The sequence below is a fragment of the Hyla sarda genome, chromosome 12 (assembly GCF_029499605.1).
Source record: "Hyla sarda isolate aHylSar1 chromosome 12, aHylSar1.hap1, whole genome shotgun sequence".
Classification (NCBI taxonomy): Eukaryota; Metazoa; Chordata; class Amphibia; order Anura; family Hylidae; genus Hyla; species Hyla sarda.
In genome coordinates, this window is record NC_079200.1 from 33386627 (window position 1) to 33401113 (window position 14487).

General features: G+C 42.2%; 1 protein-coding gene across 12 annotated transcripts in view; it reads right to left on the reverse strand.

Moving 5' to 3' along the window:
• Positions 1-14487, reverse strand: part of SRCIN1 (SRC kinase signaling inhibitor 1) — a 489213-nt gene that overhangs the window by 40743 nt on the left and 433983 nt on the right. For all 12 annotated transcript variants that reach the window (XM_056548576.1, XM_056548575.1, XM_056548579.1 and 9 more), the window contains 4 exons: positions 13621-14453; positions 11447-11539; positions 7095-7129; positions 3978-4153 (listed from right to left, as the gene is read on the reverse strand). In XM_056548576.1, coding sequence (XP_056404551.1) covers positions 3978-4153; positions 7095-7129; positions 11447-11539; positions 13621-14453 — 1137 coding nt within the window. The remainder of the gene's footprint in view (positions 1-3977; positions 4154-7094; positions 7130-11446; positions 11540-13620; positions 14454-14487) is intronic.

Below are 14487 nucleotides of genomic sequence, written 5' to 3' on the forward strand. Positions count from 1 at the left end.
ATGTAGAGCGTTTGGGGCGTATAGAATTAAATGTGGCCCCATTGTTGTGTACAATATCCCTTTTCTGTAATATTACTGTTTGCATTATACCCATACTGCGAAATCACATGCAATATAACTATGATATCGATATAGTTGTTTTCCAATGCTGTGTGTATTATCCCTGTACTGTGACATCACTGTGTATGATCCCTGTACTGTGACATCACTGTGTGTATTATACCTGTACTGTGACATCACTGTGTGTATTATCCCTGTACAGTGACATCACTGTGTATTATACCTGTACTGTGACATCACTGTGTGTATTATCCCTGTACTGTGACATCACTGTGTGTATTATCCATGTACTGTGACATGACTGTGTGTATTATCCCTGTACTGTGACATCACTGTGTGTATTATCCCTGTACTGTGACATCACTGTATATTATCCCTGTACTGTGACATCACTGTGTGTATTATCCCTGTACTGTCACATCACTGTGTGTATTATTCCTGTACTGTCACATCACTGTGTATATTATCCCTGTACTGTGACATCACTGTGTGTATTATCCCTGTACTGTGACATCACTGTGTGTATTATCCCTGTACTGTGACATCACTGTGTATTATCCCTGTACTGTGACCTCACTGTGCATTATCCCTGTACTGTGACATCACTGTGTGTATTATCCCTGTACTGTGACATCACTGTGTGTATTATCCCTGTACTGTGACATCACTGTGTGTATTATCCCTGTACTGTGACATCACTGTGTATTATCCCTGTACTGTGACCTCACTGTGCATTATCCCTGTACTGTGACATCACTGTGTGTATTATCCCTGTACTGTGACATCACTGTGTGTATTATCCCTGTACTGTGACATCACTGTGTGTATTATCCCTGTACTGTGACATCACTGTGTATTATCCCTGTACTGTGACATCACTGTGCATTATCTCTGTACTGTGACCTCACTGTGCATTATCCCTGTACTGTGACATCACTGTGTATATTATCCCTGTACTGTGACATCACTGTGTATTATCCCTGTACTCTGACATCACTGTGTATTATCCCTGTACTGTGACATCACTGTGTGTATTATCCCTGTACTGTGACATCACTGTGTGTATTATCCCTGTACTGTGACATCACTGTGTATATTATCCCTGTACTCTGACATCACTATATGTATTATCCCTGTACTCTGACATCACTGTATGTATTATCCCTGTATTGTGACATCACTGTGTATATTATCCCTGTACTGTGACATCACTGTGTGTATTATCCCTGTACTGTGACATCACTGTGTATATCATCCCTGTACTGTGACATCACTGTGTGTATTATCCCTGTACTGTGACATCACTGTGTGTATTATTCCTGTACTGTGACATCACTGTGTGTATTATCCCTGTACTGTGACATCACTGTGTATTATCGCTGTACTGTGACATCACTGTGTGTATTATCCCTGTACTGTGACATCACTGTGTGTATTATCCCTGTACTGTGACATCACGGTGTGTATTATCCCTATACTGTGACATCACTGTGTGTATTATCCCTGTACTGTGACATCACTGTGTATTATCCCTGTACTGTGACATCACTGTGTGTATTATCCCTGTACTGTGACATCACTGTGTGTATTATCCCTGTACTGTGACATCACTTTGTATATTATCTCTGTACTGTGACATCACTGTGTGTATTACCCCTGTACTGTGACATCACTGTTTATTATCCCTGTACTGTGACATCACTGTGTGTATTATCCCTGTACTGTGACATCACTGTGTATTATCCCTGTACTGTGACATCTCTGTATTATCCCTGTACTGTACATCACTGTGTGGATTATCTCTGTTCTGTGACATCACTGTATTATCCCTGTACTGTACATCACTGTGTGTATTCTCCCTGTTCTGTGACATCACTGTGCATATTATCCCTGTACTGTGACATCACTGTGTATTATCCCTGTACTGTGACATCACTGTGTGTATTATCCCTGTACTGTGACATCACTGTGTGTATTATCCCTGTACTGTGACATCACTGTGTATTATCCCTGTACTGTGACATCACTGTGTGTATTATCCCTGTACTGTGAAGTCCCTGTGTATTATCCCTGTACTGTGACATCACTGTGTGTATTATCCCTGTACTGTGACATCACTGTGTGTATTATCCCTGTACTGTGACATCACTGTGTATTATCGCTGTACTGTGACATCACTGTGTGTATTATCCCTGTACTGTGACATCACGGTGTGTATTATCCCTGTACTGTGACATCACTGTGTGTATTATCCCTGTAGTGACATCACTGTGTGTATTATCCCTGTACTGTGACATCACTGTGTGTATTATCCCTGTACTGTGACATCACTGTGTGCATTATCCCTGTACTGTGACATCACTGTGTATTATCCCTGTACTGTGACATCACTGTGTGTATTATCCCTGTACTGTGACATCACTGTGTGTATTATCCCTGTACTGTGACATCACTTTGTATATTATCTCTGTACTGTGACATCACTGTGTGTATTACCCCTGTACTGTGACATCACTGTTTATTATCCCTGTACTGTGACATCACTGTGTGTATTATCCCTGTACTGTGACATCACTGTGTATTATCCCTGTACTGTGACATCACTGTATTATCCCTGTACTGTACATCACTGTGTGGATTATCTCTGTTCTGTGACATCACTGTATTATCCCTGTACTGTACATCACTGTGTGGATTCTCCCTGTACTGTGACATCACTGTGTATTATCCCTGTACTGTGACATCACTGTGTGTATTATCCCTGTACTGTGACATCACTGTGTGTATTATCCCTGTACTGTGACATCACTGTGTATTATCCCTGTACTGTGAAGTCCCTGTGTATTATCCCTGTACTGTGACATCACTGTGTATTATCCCTGTACTGTGACATCACTGTGTGTATTATCCCTGTACTGTGACATCACTGTGTGTATTATCCCTGTACTGTGAAGTCCCTGTGTATTATCCCTGTACTGTGACATCACTGTGTGTATTATCCCTGTACTGTGACATCACTGTGTGTATTATCCCTGTACTGTAGATCCCTGTGTGGATTATCCCTGTTCTGTCACATCACTGTGTGTATTATCTCTGTACTGTGACATCACTGTTTATTATCCCTGTACTGTGACATCACTGTGCATTATCCCTGTACTGTGACATCACTGTGTGTATTATCTCTGTACTGTGACATCACTGTTTATTATCCCTGTACTGTGACATCACTGTGTGTATTATCCCTGTACTGTAGATCACTGTGTGGATCATCCCTGTTCTGTGACATCACTGTGTGTATTATCTCTGTACTGTGACATCACTGTGTATTATTCCTGTTCTGTGACATCACTGTGTGTATTATCTCTGTACTGTGACATCACTGTGCATATTATCTCTGTATTGTGACATCACTGTGTATATTATCCCTGTACTGTGACATCACTGTGTGTATTATCCCTGTACTGTGACATCACTGTGTGTATTATCCCTGTACTGTGACATCACTGTGTATATTATCCCTGTACTGTGACATCACTGTGTATATTATCCCTGTACTGTGACATCACTGTGTATATTATCCCTGTACTGTGACATCAGTGTGTGTATTATCCCTGTACTGTGACATCACTGTGTATATTATCCCTGTACTGTGACATCAGTGTGTGTATTATCCCTGTACTGTGACATCACTGTGTATATTATCCCTGTACTGTGACATCACTGTGTATATTATCCCTGTACTGTGACATCAGTGTGTGTATTCTCTCTGTACTGTGACATCACTGTGTATATTATCCCTGTACTGTGACATCGCTGTGTGTATTATCCCTGTTCTGTGAAGTCCCTGTGTGTATGATTCCTGTATTGTGACATCACTGTGAGATCTTTTCTGGTCACGTTATGGCATTATTGGGTACCTGCAGTTTTTTCAGCTGCTGCAGCTGGTTCCTCAGCTCACTGGCATTGTGCTGCAGGTCATGAAGATGAAGCTGCATGTGCAGGCGAGTGATGGCCTTACTCTGGTCAGCTGGGGTGGCAGTGGAGCCTGGAGTGGGAGTGGACATTGGGGTACCAGCATTTTGAGGTCCGGTAGCTGAAACAGAAGAAACATAATGAGTCCAGCACAGACCAGAATCTACATTGCATAGAAGCAGAATCATATAGTAAACCATTAAAGGTTGGTGCAGAGAGACGCAGCTGACACTGGGCAGTACAGTTGCCGAGGCAACCGTAGAATGCCCAGCGAGTTCTGTGCACAAGCCCTTTTCTGATGACCGGGACTCGTGCACTGAACTTGCTGGGCGTCATATGGTTGCTTTGGCAAATGTCCCATAGCTGTTAAACAGGGACAACAATCCTAATACATTTTCTGCTTTGTATATGTTATCAAATTTACTTAATTTGCACTTCTTCCTTTTACCTTTAGGGGTCAGTCATGACCTGATGACTTTAACGTGCATGTACCTAATATTGCAGGTTCTGTATTCCACATAGCAGCAGAAGTGGCTATTTTTTGGAGCAGTGTTTCCCAACCAGGGTGTCTTCAACTGTTGCAAAACTACAACTCCCAGCATGCTCGGACAGCCGAAGGCTGTCCGAGCATGCTGGAAGTTGTAGTTTTGCAATGGCTGGAGGCACTCTGGTGGGGAATGCTGTTCTGGAGAAACCTAGTAATATCTCCGAAATGAATAACACAAAATGGAGGAAAGAGATAAAACAGAATTTGCCAGATTTCTCACAGTGGCTCACGCAGTCTAAAAGTCTAGTATTAGTTGGCTTATTTTATGCCAAAATTCTCTAAACCAACATTTTGGTGCAAGGTTTTGGAATCAGGCCCCTTCCATTTCCGATAAGCCACAACCCTTTGTTGGGACTGGGAGTACTCCGCCCTTAGACATGTTTTCCTCTATCCAAAGTGGATAACATGTCTGATTGCAGGGGTCCGGTCTCTGGGACCCACCGCAATCCCCAGGCCGGCACTGGGGCATCCATGTCCGTGACATCACGCCATGCCCCCTCCATTCATGTCTATTACACAGCCATCACGCCCCCTCTCATAGACATGAATGGAGGGGGCGTGACATCACGAACACGGAACGCCACAGCGACGGCCCAGAGATAACATGTCTCTGGGTGGACCACCCCATTAAGTATATAAAAATAAATGCCTCCCACCCCCCAAAAATGTGGTGCAAGTCATGTAAGCCAGTTTTTGGCATACATTGCACCAGATTTTTTGGTGCACAGTTTTATGTATTACCCCAAATGTAGCTATAAATAGATGAGATACAATGTTATTTGTTGGTCATCTCAATTTGGGGAGGTACAATGCAAATGAATGGGGTCTGGACACACGCGCACATTCTCTGCTACTAATCAAGAGGTTATCCAGGAAAAGAAAACCAGAGATAATTTCTTTCACAAATAGTGCCACACCTGTCCTCAGGTTGTGTGTGGTATTACGACGTGGTTTTATTCATGTCAGTGGAACTGAGCTGCAATTCCACGCACAACCTACGGACAGGTGTGGTGCTGTTTTGGAAAAAAAATCTGCTCTGTTCTTATCCTGGATCCTGCAATCTCTTATACAAGTGACAGCCCACACAGCCAATCACCGGCTGAGGTGGGACATCTCTGTGGCCAGTAATTGGCTAAGCAGGCAGGAAGGTGGGGGTTGGAGCACACCAAGTCAAGTCAGTAGCCGGGGCCCCATAAAAGGAGATCACAGGGGGTCCGACTGCTGGGATAGGAGATATATGTATGATAAGTTCCCTAAAGTTTTGAGGCAGGGGTCTCAAACTCGCGGCCTGCGGGATGATATTTTGCAGCCCCCTACTTGACAGCAAAGTTTATGTTAATGTGGCCCAACAGGTCGGGGACTCTGGGATACTGCACACCAAGCTACCCCTGGCCCCCCCAGTCCATAAGTTACTCAGGGCCCTTTAACAGTGCAGGGGCATTTGGTAACAGACGTGCATGCCACACACAGGCACGTCTGCTACCAGGAAGGAAGATGTCAGTGACATCCCAAGGCCCCACTGGAGAGGAGCGTAGCGGAGTTTAAAGCTGCTACACAGTACACAACATGAGTTATGGGTTTGGGTCAGCTCCAGAGCCATAGTGTGTATCAGGGCATACTAGGTGTTGTAGTTAGTAACTGCAACTCCCAGCATGCCCCGATACAGCCAATAGCTGTGCAGCTGACCTACAACTTCCAGCATGTTGCACTATATAGTAGCACAGTATAGGTTATGGTGCAACATGTTGGGAGTTGTGGTTTTGGGTGACCTGCAGAGCCATCACCTATCAGGGCATCACTGTAGTCAGTAACTGCAACTCCCAGCATTCCTTGACACAGCCAATGACGCTTGTGGAATACTTGACGCAGACCAGCCTCTTCCTCCAGCGGCCCCAGATCATTAGAGTTTGGGACCCCTGCTTTGAGGCCAATAGGAGGATTTAAACAAATCTGTCCCCTAGAGGCAACAACAGGCAGCCATAATATTAACAAGTATAAATGGGGGCAAGAAAAACCATCACAAGACCTTGGTCCTGGTAAGACATTGGGATAATTGGGACAAAAAGCTGCATTATTTATTTGAAGCCGTTTCCACTTTGATGTCCGGCTGCCACTGACCGTCTGTGCAACTTCATGCCTGACACAATATGAAATTTGATGCTGCAGATTTAGTCATTATACATAAATCCACAGTGGATATGGTAAGTGTGAATGTACCCTTAGGGCATGTTCACACATACAGTTTTACTGAAGATTTTTGACTATTCTCTTTGACCCACACATGTGAGCATAACCACGATTCACAGTGTTTCCAGCCAAAAAAAATGGACATTGCTGTAGATTACAAATCCACACCGCAGGTCAATTTATTTTTTGTTGGATTTTTACCCCAGTGTGTGGACAACATTTCTACAAATTCCATGCACACCGCTGCTCTCCCTTTTTTGCACGAAAATCCGAACTGTGTTTGCCCTGTGTGAACACCCCCCAGTATACCGATATAACCATTACTCACTGGTGGATCCACTGTTTGATGATTCAGTTTTCTCACTAGAAATAGATTAAAATAAAAATAAAGATATAGATTAAAATAAAAATAAAGATTGCAAAATGGAAGACACAATAAAAAACTTATATCAGCAAATAAATGATGATGCTAAGGTAACAAATCACACAGCTTTATCTTATGGCATATTAAGAGGGCACTATATTTCTCAAAAGTATATTAGGAATAAATTGTAATGTGGGATATTCTTTTAGGATCATTTACAGAAAGTTTTTTTTCCCCCATATAAACAATATTATGAGAACGTAATGATACTCGTCCCAAGTAAACGACCAAAATGATCATTTACAACAGATTTCTATGTTTGTTTTTACAAAAATGACTGAATAGAAATAATGTACAGTGATCCCTCAACTTACAATGGCCTCAACATACAATAGTTTCAACATACAATGGTCTTTCCTGGACCATTGTAAGTTGAAACCAGACTCAACATACAATGACAATCTGGACTCTGGACAAAGGCAGTCCAGATCTGTGAAACTTGTCAATGGCCGAGACCAATCAGAATGGGCAATTTACTGGTAAAACACCTGTATTACTGAAGCGTATGCACTGACTGGTGTCTGGTAGCGCCTCCTACAGTACAGGGAGGTATTACATGTTCTGTATTCTTTACCTGTATTACTGAGGCGTATGCACTGACTGGTGTCTGGTAGCGCCCCCTACAGTACAGGGAGGTATTACATGTTGTGTACTGTTTACCTTTACCAGGGTTAGCTGCTCCTTTGGACACCAGGTGAGGACGGCTCCATGTTACTTTTTTAGGACACTGTGTACTGTACAGGACCCTGAAGAAGCTCCTGTCCTCTACATAGACCAGTGTTTCCCAAGCAGGGTGGCCCCAGCTGTTGCAAAACTACAACTCCCAGCATGCCCGGACAGCCTTTGGCTGTCCGGGCATGCTGGGAGTTGTAGTTTTGCAACAGCTGGAGGCTCCCTGCTTAGAAAACACTGACATAGACAATGATTTCCAGCTCCCAGCAGATCTCTATTACTTTTATACGGAAGGATTTGCTTTATATATATTAGTTATCTACTTATTTTTCTTTAATCCTCACTTTTTCCTATTTTTGGATGACATTTTGGTGGCTTCAGAACCAATTACCAGGTTTCCATAGAGTTATGGTCTCAACATACAATGGTTTCAACATACAATGGTCGTCCTGGAACCAATTAATATTGTAACTTGAGGGACCACTGTATTTAGCAGGTGCTTATGGTTGTTTAATCGCGCCTTTAGTGCTCCGACAAATAATTCTGTATTCATTTACTTTGTACAAGATCAAGCAATGAATGAACGGCGATAATCCAGCTAAATGCGCAATAGCCTATTAGTCAGTGGGAAAACAAGTACATGCCACATCCTGATAGATCTGCGGTCAGAGATGCATTGGGGGAGGACGATCTCCAATACACCCTGCAGAACTACTGTCAAGGCCACGCACACAAGGTCCTGACACTGGACATTGTATACTGTGTGCACGCCGCAGAATCGCTGCATTGTCGTCTATGAGGCGGTTCTACCGCTGATTGTTTCAGCCACGCCCACTGCACGCAGACATTCTCCGCTGACCGAATGTCTGCAGTGTGATTGAGCCCTCAGCATCTGGTTTGGAGCCTGAATTTTTTCTGGGGTATCAAGTAAATTCAGGGGTCTCGTCTGAGGTCAAAATTAATTTGGGGGTCTGATTTGAGGCCTAAAGAGTCCCACTTGACCCTTTAAGGACACAGCCCATATATATATTTATTTATAAAAAAAAATATGGCGAAAGGGGTGATTTATAGGTTTTTTTTAAGGAAAAGGGGGGCCCCCCTTTCCTTTAAAAAACTATAAATCACCCCCTTTGCCATCAAATTTTTATATATATATATATATATATATATATATATATATATATATACATATATATATGTATATAAATCTATTAAAATAAGTACATTTTATTTTTTTACATATTTTTTTAAACATTTTTTTTTTTATTTATCTGACACTTCGAGTTATGTGAAGAAAACTTCCCAGCCCTTTTGGGTGACACCAGTAGATGTGAGATGGATCAGGCCATTCACAATAAGTGTTCATAGCTTACTCTCTCCCCACTTTCTGCACAGGCCACAGAACATGCCTAGAAAACTCTCCCATAGAAGTCAATAGGGCCCCCTTCAGTCTATTGTGCCTCTGTCTTTGGGGCTTGCTGTAAATCATATGAATCAATGCTTTTAAAAACATGATGGCTAAGATATTCAGCCCCCAATAATGTACCAAAATCAAGTTTGAAAAAAATGACATTAAACAGAAAATAGAAACAGATTAATAAAAAAAAAAAAAAAAAAAAACATGTTTTAGTATCTGGTTCTAATCAGTACAAATAAATTAATAAATACATAATAAAATAAACATGCATATAAAAATAAAAATTTTTTAATTATGATGATAAATTCCCTTTAATTTTGGGCTCTGGTCTGGTTTTCCCACTTTTAAATGATAAACGTTGATGTAAATATTTATACAAAGTTTGTGAAATGTTAACACGATGACACCTTTACTGCTGGTGTTCAGCTCTGACCTTCCCCTGACTACATATAGACCTTTAATGTGAGCATAACCACGGTGAAAACTTTTTTCTTTCAAATCAACTGGCTCCGAAAAGTTAAACAGATTTGTAAATTACTTCTATTAAAAAATCTTAATCCTTCCTGTACTTATTAGCTGCTGAATACTACAGAGGAAATTATTTTCTTTTTTGGAATGCTCTCTGATGACATCATGAGCACAGTGCTCTTTGCTGACGTTATTATAATAATAATGAGTCTTTATTTATTGTTGTCCTTAGTGGGATTTGAACCCAAGGCCCCAGCACTGTAAGGCAGCAGTGCTAACCACTAAGCCACCATACTGCCCTTAGCATACATCTGCTCTGCATGGTTGCTAAAATGGACAGAGATGTCAGCAGAGAGCACTGTGCTCGTGATGTCATCAGTGTTCCAAAAAGAAAGGAATTTCCTCTGTAGCATTCAGCAGCTAATAAGTACTGGAAGGATTAAGATTTTTAATAGAAGTCATTTACAAATATGTTTAACTTTCTGCCACCAGTTGATTTAAAAGAAAAAAGTTTTCACCGGAGTACCCCTTTAACTAAAACTGGGATAGCACCCTTGGTATATCTTGTCAGGGTAATGTCCAAATCATAGTAGGCATAGTAAGCATTTATTAATTCGATATATTCTGATTATATATATTTTATTGTTTCTTCTATCCTCTAAGGGTATGTTCACACTGGGTAATTTGAGCGGAATTTCCTTGCACGTAATAGCACGTTGGAAATTTGCGCTGTCAACATTACCATTTGTGTGAATGAAAATTCTTGTTTATTGGTTAAATAAAACAAGGTAAAACAAAACAATAACGCGTTTCGGGGTATGGCAACCCCTTCTTCAGATTGGAAAGGTGCACCTTTCCAATCTGAAGAAGGGGTTGCCATACCCCGAAACGAGTTATTGTTTTGTTTTACCTTGTTTTATTTAACCAATAAACAAGAATTTTCATTTATATCACTTTGGTCGTGATATCTTCCACTTCGGATGCCTGAGTGCCTATTAAGGTCCATTTTTTAGTTCCTTTGAATTCTAATGTAGAACTTGGTCAACAGAGACCAAAACACAGTGGTCTCCGAAACTGCGGACTTCCAGATGCTGCAAAACTAGTCCCAGCATGGCCAGAAAGCAAACGGCATCCTCTAATGTAGAACAGACACCAAAACACATAGGGGGGAGATTTATCAAAGCCTGTGTAGAGGAAGAGTGGTGCAGTTTCCCATAGCAACCAATCAGATCGCTTCTTTCATTTTAAAAAAAAGGCCTCTGAAAAATGAAAGCAGCAATCTGACTGGTTGCTAGGGGCAACAGCACCACACTTCCTCTACACTAGTTTTGATAACTTTCCCCCTAGGTCTCCGGTGGGTTATGGTAATAGTAATAGCTGCTTTAGTCCATCATTGGTACACTGGAAAAAAAGAGGCTTCATTGTTGCACTAAGGAAGAAGTCTCCAAACTGTGGATCTCAAGATGATTCAAAACTACAACTCCCAGCATGCCCGGACAGCCATTGGCAGTTTGAAGACCACTAAACTAAGGCATTAGTGATCTACTCACGACCTTTCAAGGAGCCATCAGTAGATCTTCATCTGCATTGCCTAACTTGGTGTAATGGAACAAAACCAGTTACAATAAGTGCCGGCTCCATGTTTATGATCAACAAAGACCCCAATGTTCATCCCCCGCAGTGTCTTCCCTCTCTATACCTGGGATTATCACTGTGGGAGCTCTGCATGAGGGCACTCTGAACCAGTCCTGTCAAACTTGCAATCTGTTTCTCCATGGCTTCCATCCGTTCTCTGCCAAAAAAAAAAGAAAAGAAAAGAAAACAAAGTGAATATTCATTTTCCGTAAGTCAAATAATTGATTTTGTACTCAGGAGACACGGCTTCTAATTCCAGACCAAACTTTGGAAGCAGGGCTCCTTCCCTACTGCGGCTGCAGATACTTCGCTCTCTTGTGTGCCGACAGATCCTTGCACGTACGACTCTCCTACTGAGCCTCAGATCATAATGAAGAAACGCCTGCGCCGACACGTTCATCGGGTTAATGAATAAATGATGCTCCTATGAATAAGCCGGCAGCGGCTCGCACTTCACCAATAAACATCTCATTATGAGAAGTCATCTTGGCATATGGGGCGTTGATTTATTAATACGCTGAAATGTGTTGATTATCAAAATCCGTCTTATTGTGTAGCATGCCGAAGAGCGAGAATCCATAGAAATATTTCTTTAAGCGGGAAACAATCAGCTGTTTCATGCTGCCCGAAGGAAACAGATACAAGCTGCCGGGGCACTAGGATTTACTTTGAAAAGGTCAGGAGTTTCAGACAAGTTCTACTTAAAAAAGAAAAAAAAAGCCAGTGTTGGAGCCCTTCAGAGTAAATATCAAGGTCCCGGCATCCCGCTGCCTGTGTCTGTTTCATGCTGCCCGTGCACACTCTATCGACTGTCATTCTGCTCCTGTAAGCCCTGTTAATGGGTGGTGTGCAAGCACCAGATCCCTGCAGGAACAGTGTGCCTCAGATCTTACCTCAGCCAATACACCAAAGCCTTTTTAGGGTCTCTTTCCACAGTACCTTTCCACAGAACCATTTGTTGTGGTTCGTGGCTTTGGGGTAGAATTGGATTTGGCTCCAAAGGTTATACGACCAGTTAAATATCTGCAAACCATGCATCTGAGGTCATCAATGGCTGAGACCCAAAATGGCTGCCACCGTGTGGCCTAGTGAATACAATATATTCACAGACCAGGTGCATAGACACTTCACTTGGCAGTATTACTGGAGACCAAATGCATTCATAAACACCACACAGACCAACCTATTTGTTAGGAATTTTGGAAGAATTATATCCTAATATCCAATGCACAAATTAACAAGGTAATAAGGTCCATTTGGCCCTAAAAGGCTGTATTCTTTTGAATCTGTTGCCATATCATCTTGTGCTATTGACTTTGTCTCAATTCTGTCCTGACCCTGGCCTGACTCAAGGCACTATCTATATTTCCATCATTCTGCCTTGGCACGGCATCCTGATGTCTACTCTCCATCTATGGCATCAGCCGTTGGTAATGGAGACCATTCCAATCTCATTGCAAAGGTTAAGGCGAAAAATGCACAATACTTTAGACTCCTTTCTCTGGTTTGTTAGTAACACAGCAGTACCCCTAATCCATTTGGGCTTGTTACATAAAAAGATTCATAGAAAATTCATTTACATATCGGTCCTTTGGTATATAGAGACCCAGGTATGGATTCCATGCTGAGGTTAAGTGCCCTATATAACACCACTTCTGCTCCAACCAGAGTCTCTTCATGTTAACCAATAATTTGTGAAATGATTAAGGCTAAGGCCCAGATTTATTGATCTGTCCAAGACAAAACTAGAGTTATTTGCCGATAGCAACCAATCACAGCTCAGCTTTTATATAGTACTGTAAAATGAAATCTGAGCTGTCGGTTGATGTTGGGAAATCAATCCAGTTTTTGTCTTGGACAGATAAAAAAATCTGGGCCTTACTACGTTGACAATGAGATCACAATGTTTGTTTTTAGTCCCTATCTCCACTATTTTATATGACCTTGCTGTAAGCCACCTCTCTGATGGTACTCTGGTATGAAATGCTTACCTATGACAAGCCTATTTTGTAATGTTCCGCATAAAGTTTCCATGCTATAAGTATGAAGAAAAATCTGCCACGTCATGCAGCAGTATCATGTGACTACCTTGAGATAAGTAAGAAAGTGCAGTAACTTGGCTACAAGGATTACAAACGACCAAAACAGATACAGACAGATTAAGTCACAATAGCAAAGTTGCTTTACATATAAAAGTGATTTACAAAAAGCCCAAAAGTAACCGGTCACTGATCTCACCTTGTCTCCACCTCCTTAGTGGGCACTGGAGAGCTGAACCCAGACAGAGGACGTTCCCCTGGTCCAGGGAATCCTTCATTGGTGCCAGAGGAAGAGCTGGGATTCCTTTGCTTACCAACTGGGCTGTCCATAAAAACAGAAGAGGAAGAATCCTTGCGGAATGTCTGGCGAACAGGGGAGGAGCGACTAGAAGGTCCTGAATAAGGGCTATGGGGACCTTGACTCTGGTTAACGTCCACCATCCTTCCATCGGACACCTTTTGTGGTGAAGACGGTGGAATACGGAAACCCATTCCAGGACCATACGTGTCTCCATATATCTGAGAATTAGGTTTGTACATTCCTTCTTCTAGATCAGTCTGTAAAGCAGCTGCAGAGTAGGTGCTCAGAGAGCGCACTGATCCACGCTTGTATAAACCCCCTGGGTATGAGAAAGGGTCCCCAAGTCCAGCTAGGGACTGAGTGGATGTAATGCTAAGTCTTCCTTCATGGACCATTCCATAAGGATCTGAGTAAAGTCCTTCATTCTTCACCAGCACCACATTCTTGTTGGTCATGTCTTCATCGGGCTTCACATCGCGTCTCTCCAAGATAGCACTAGGACTAGGAGAAACTCCTTGGGCTGGAGGAAGACCAGACATTCTGTCCCCATGATGCACAGGACTTCCAGCATAGGAAGGTGGCCGTCCGCCACTGTAAGACATGCGGGAGCGTGCTGGGGAGGAGGACTGAAGTACTGGAGGAGGGGATCCAGAGGCCAAATGAGAAGCAGGAGACATACTATTGAGGCGTCGGGTAGGGGAAGAATCTCTGGATCCATACATCATCTCACGCTGCAAAAAAAAAAAAAAAAATTGCAGAACATGG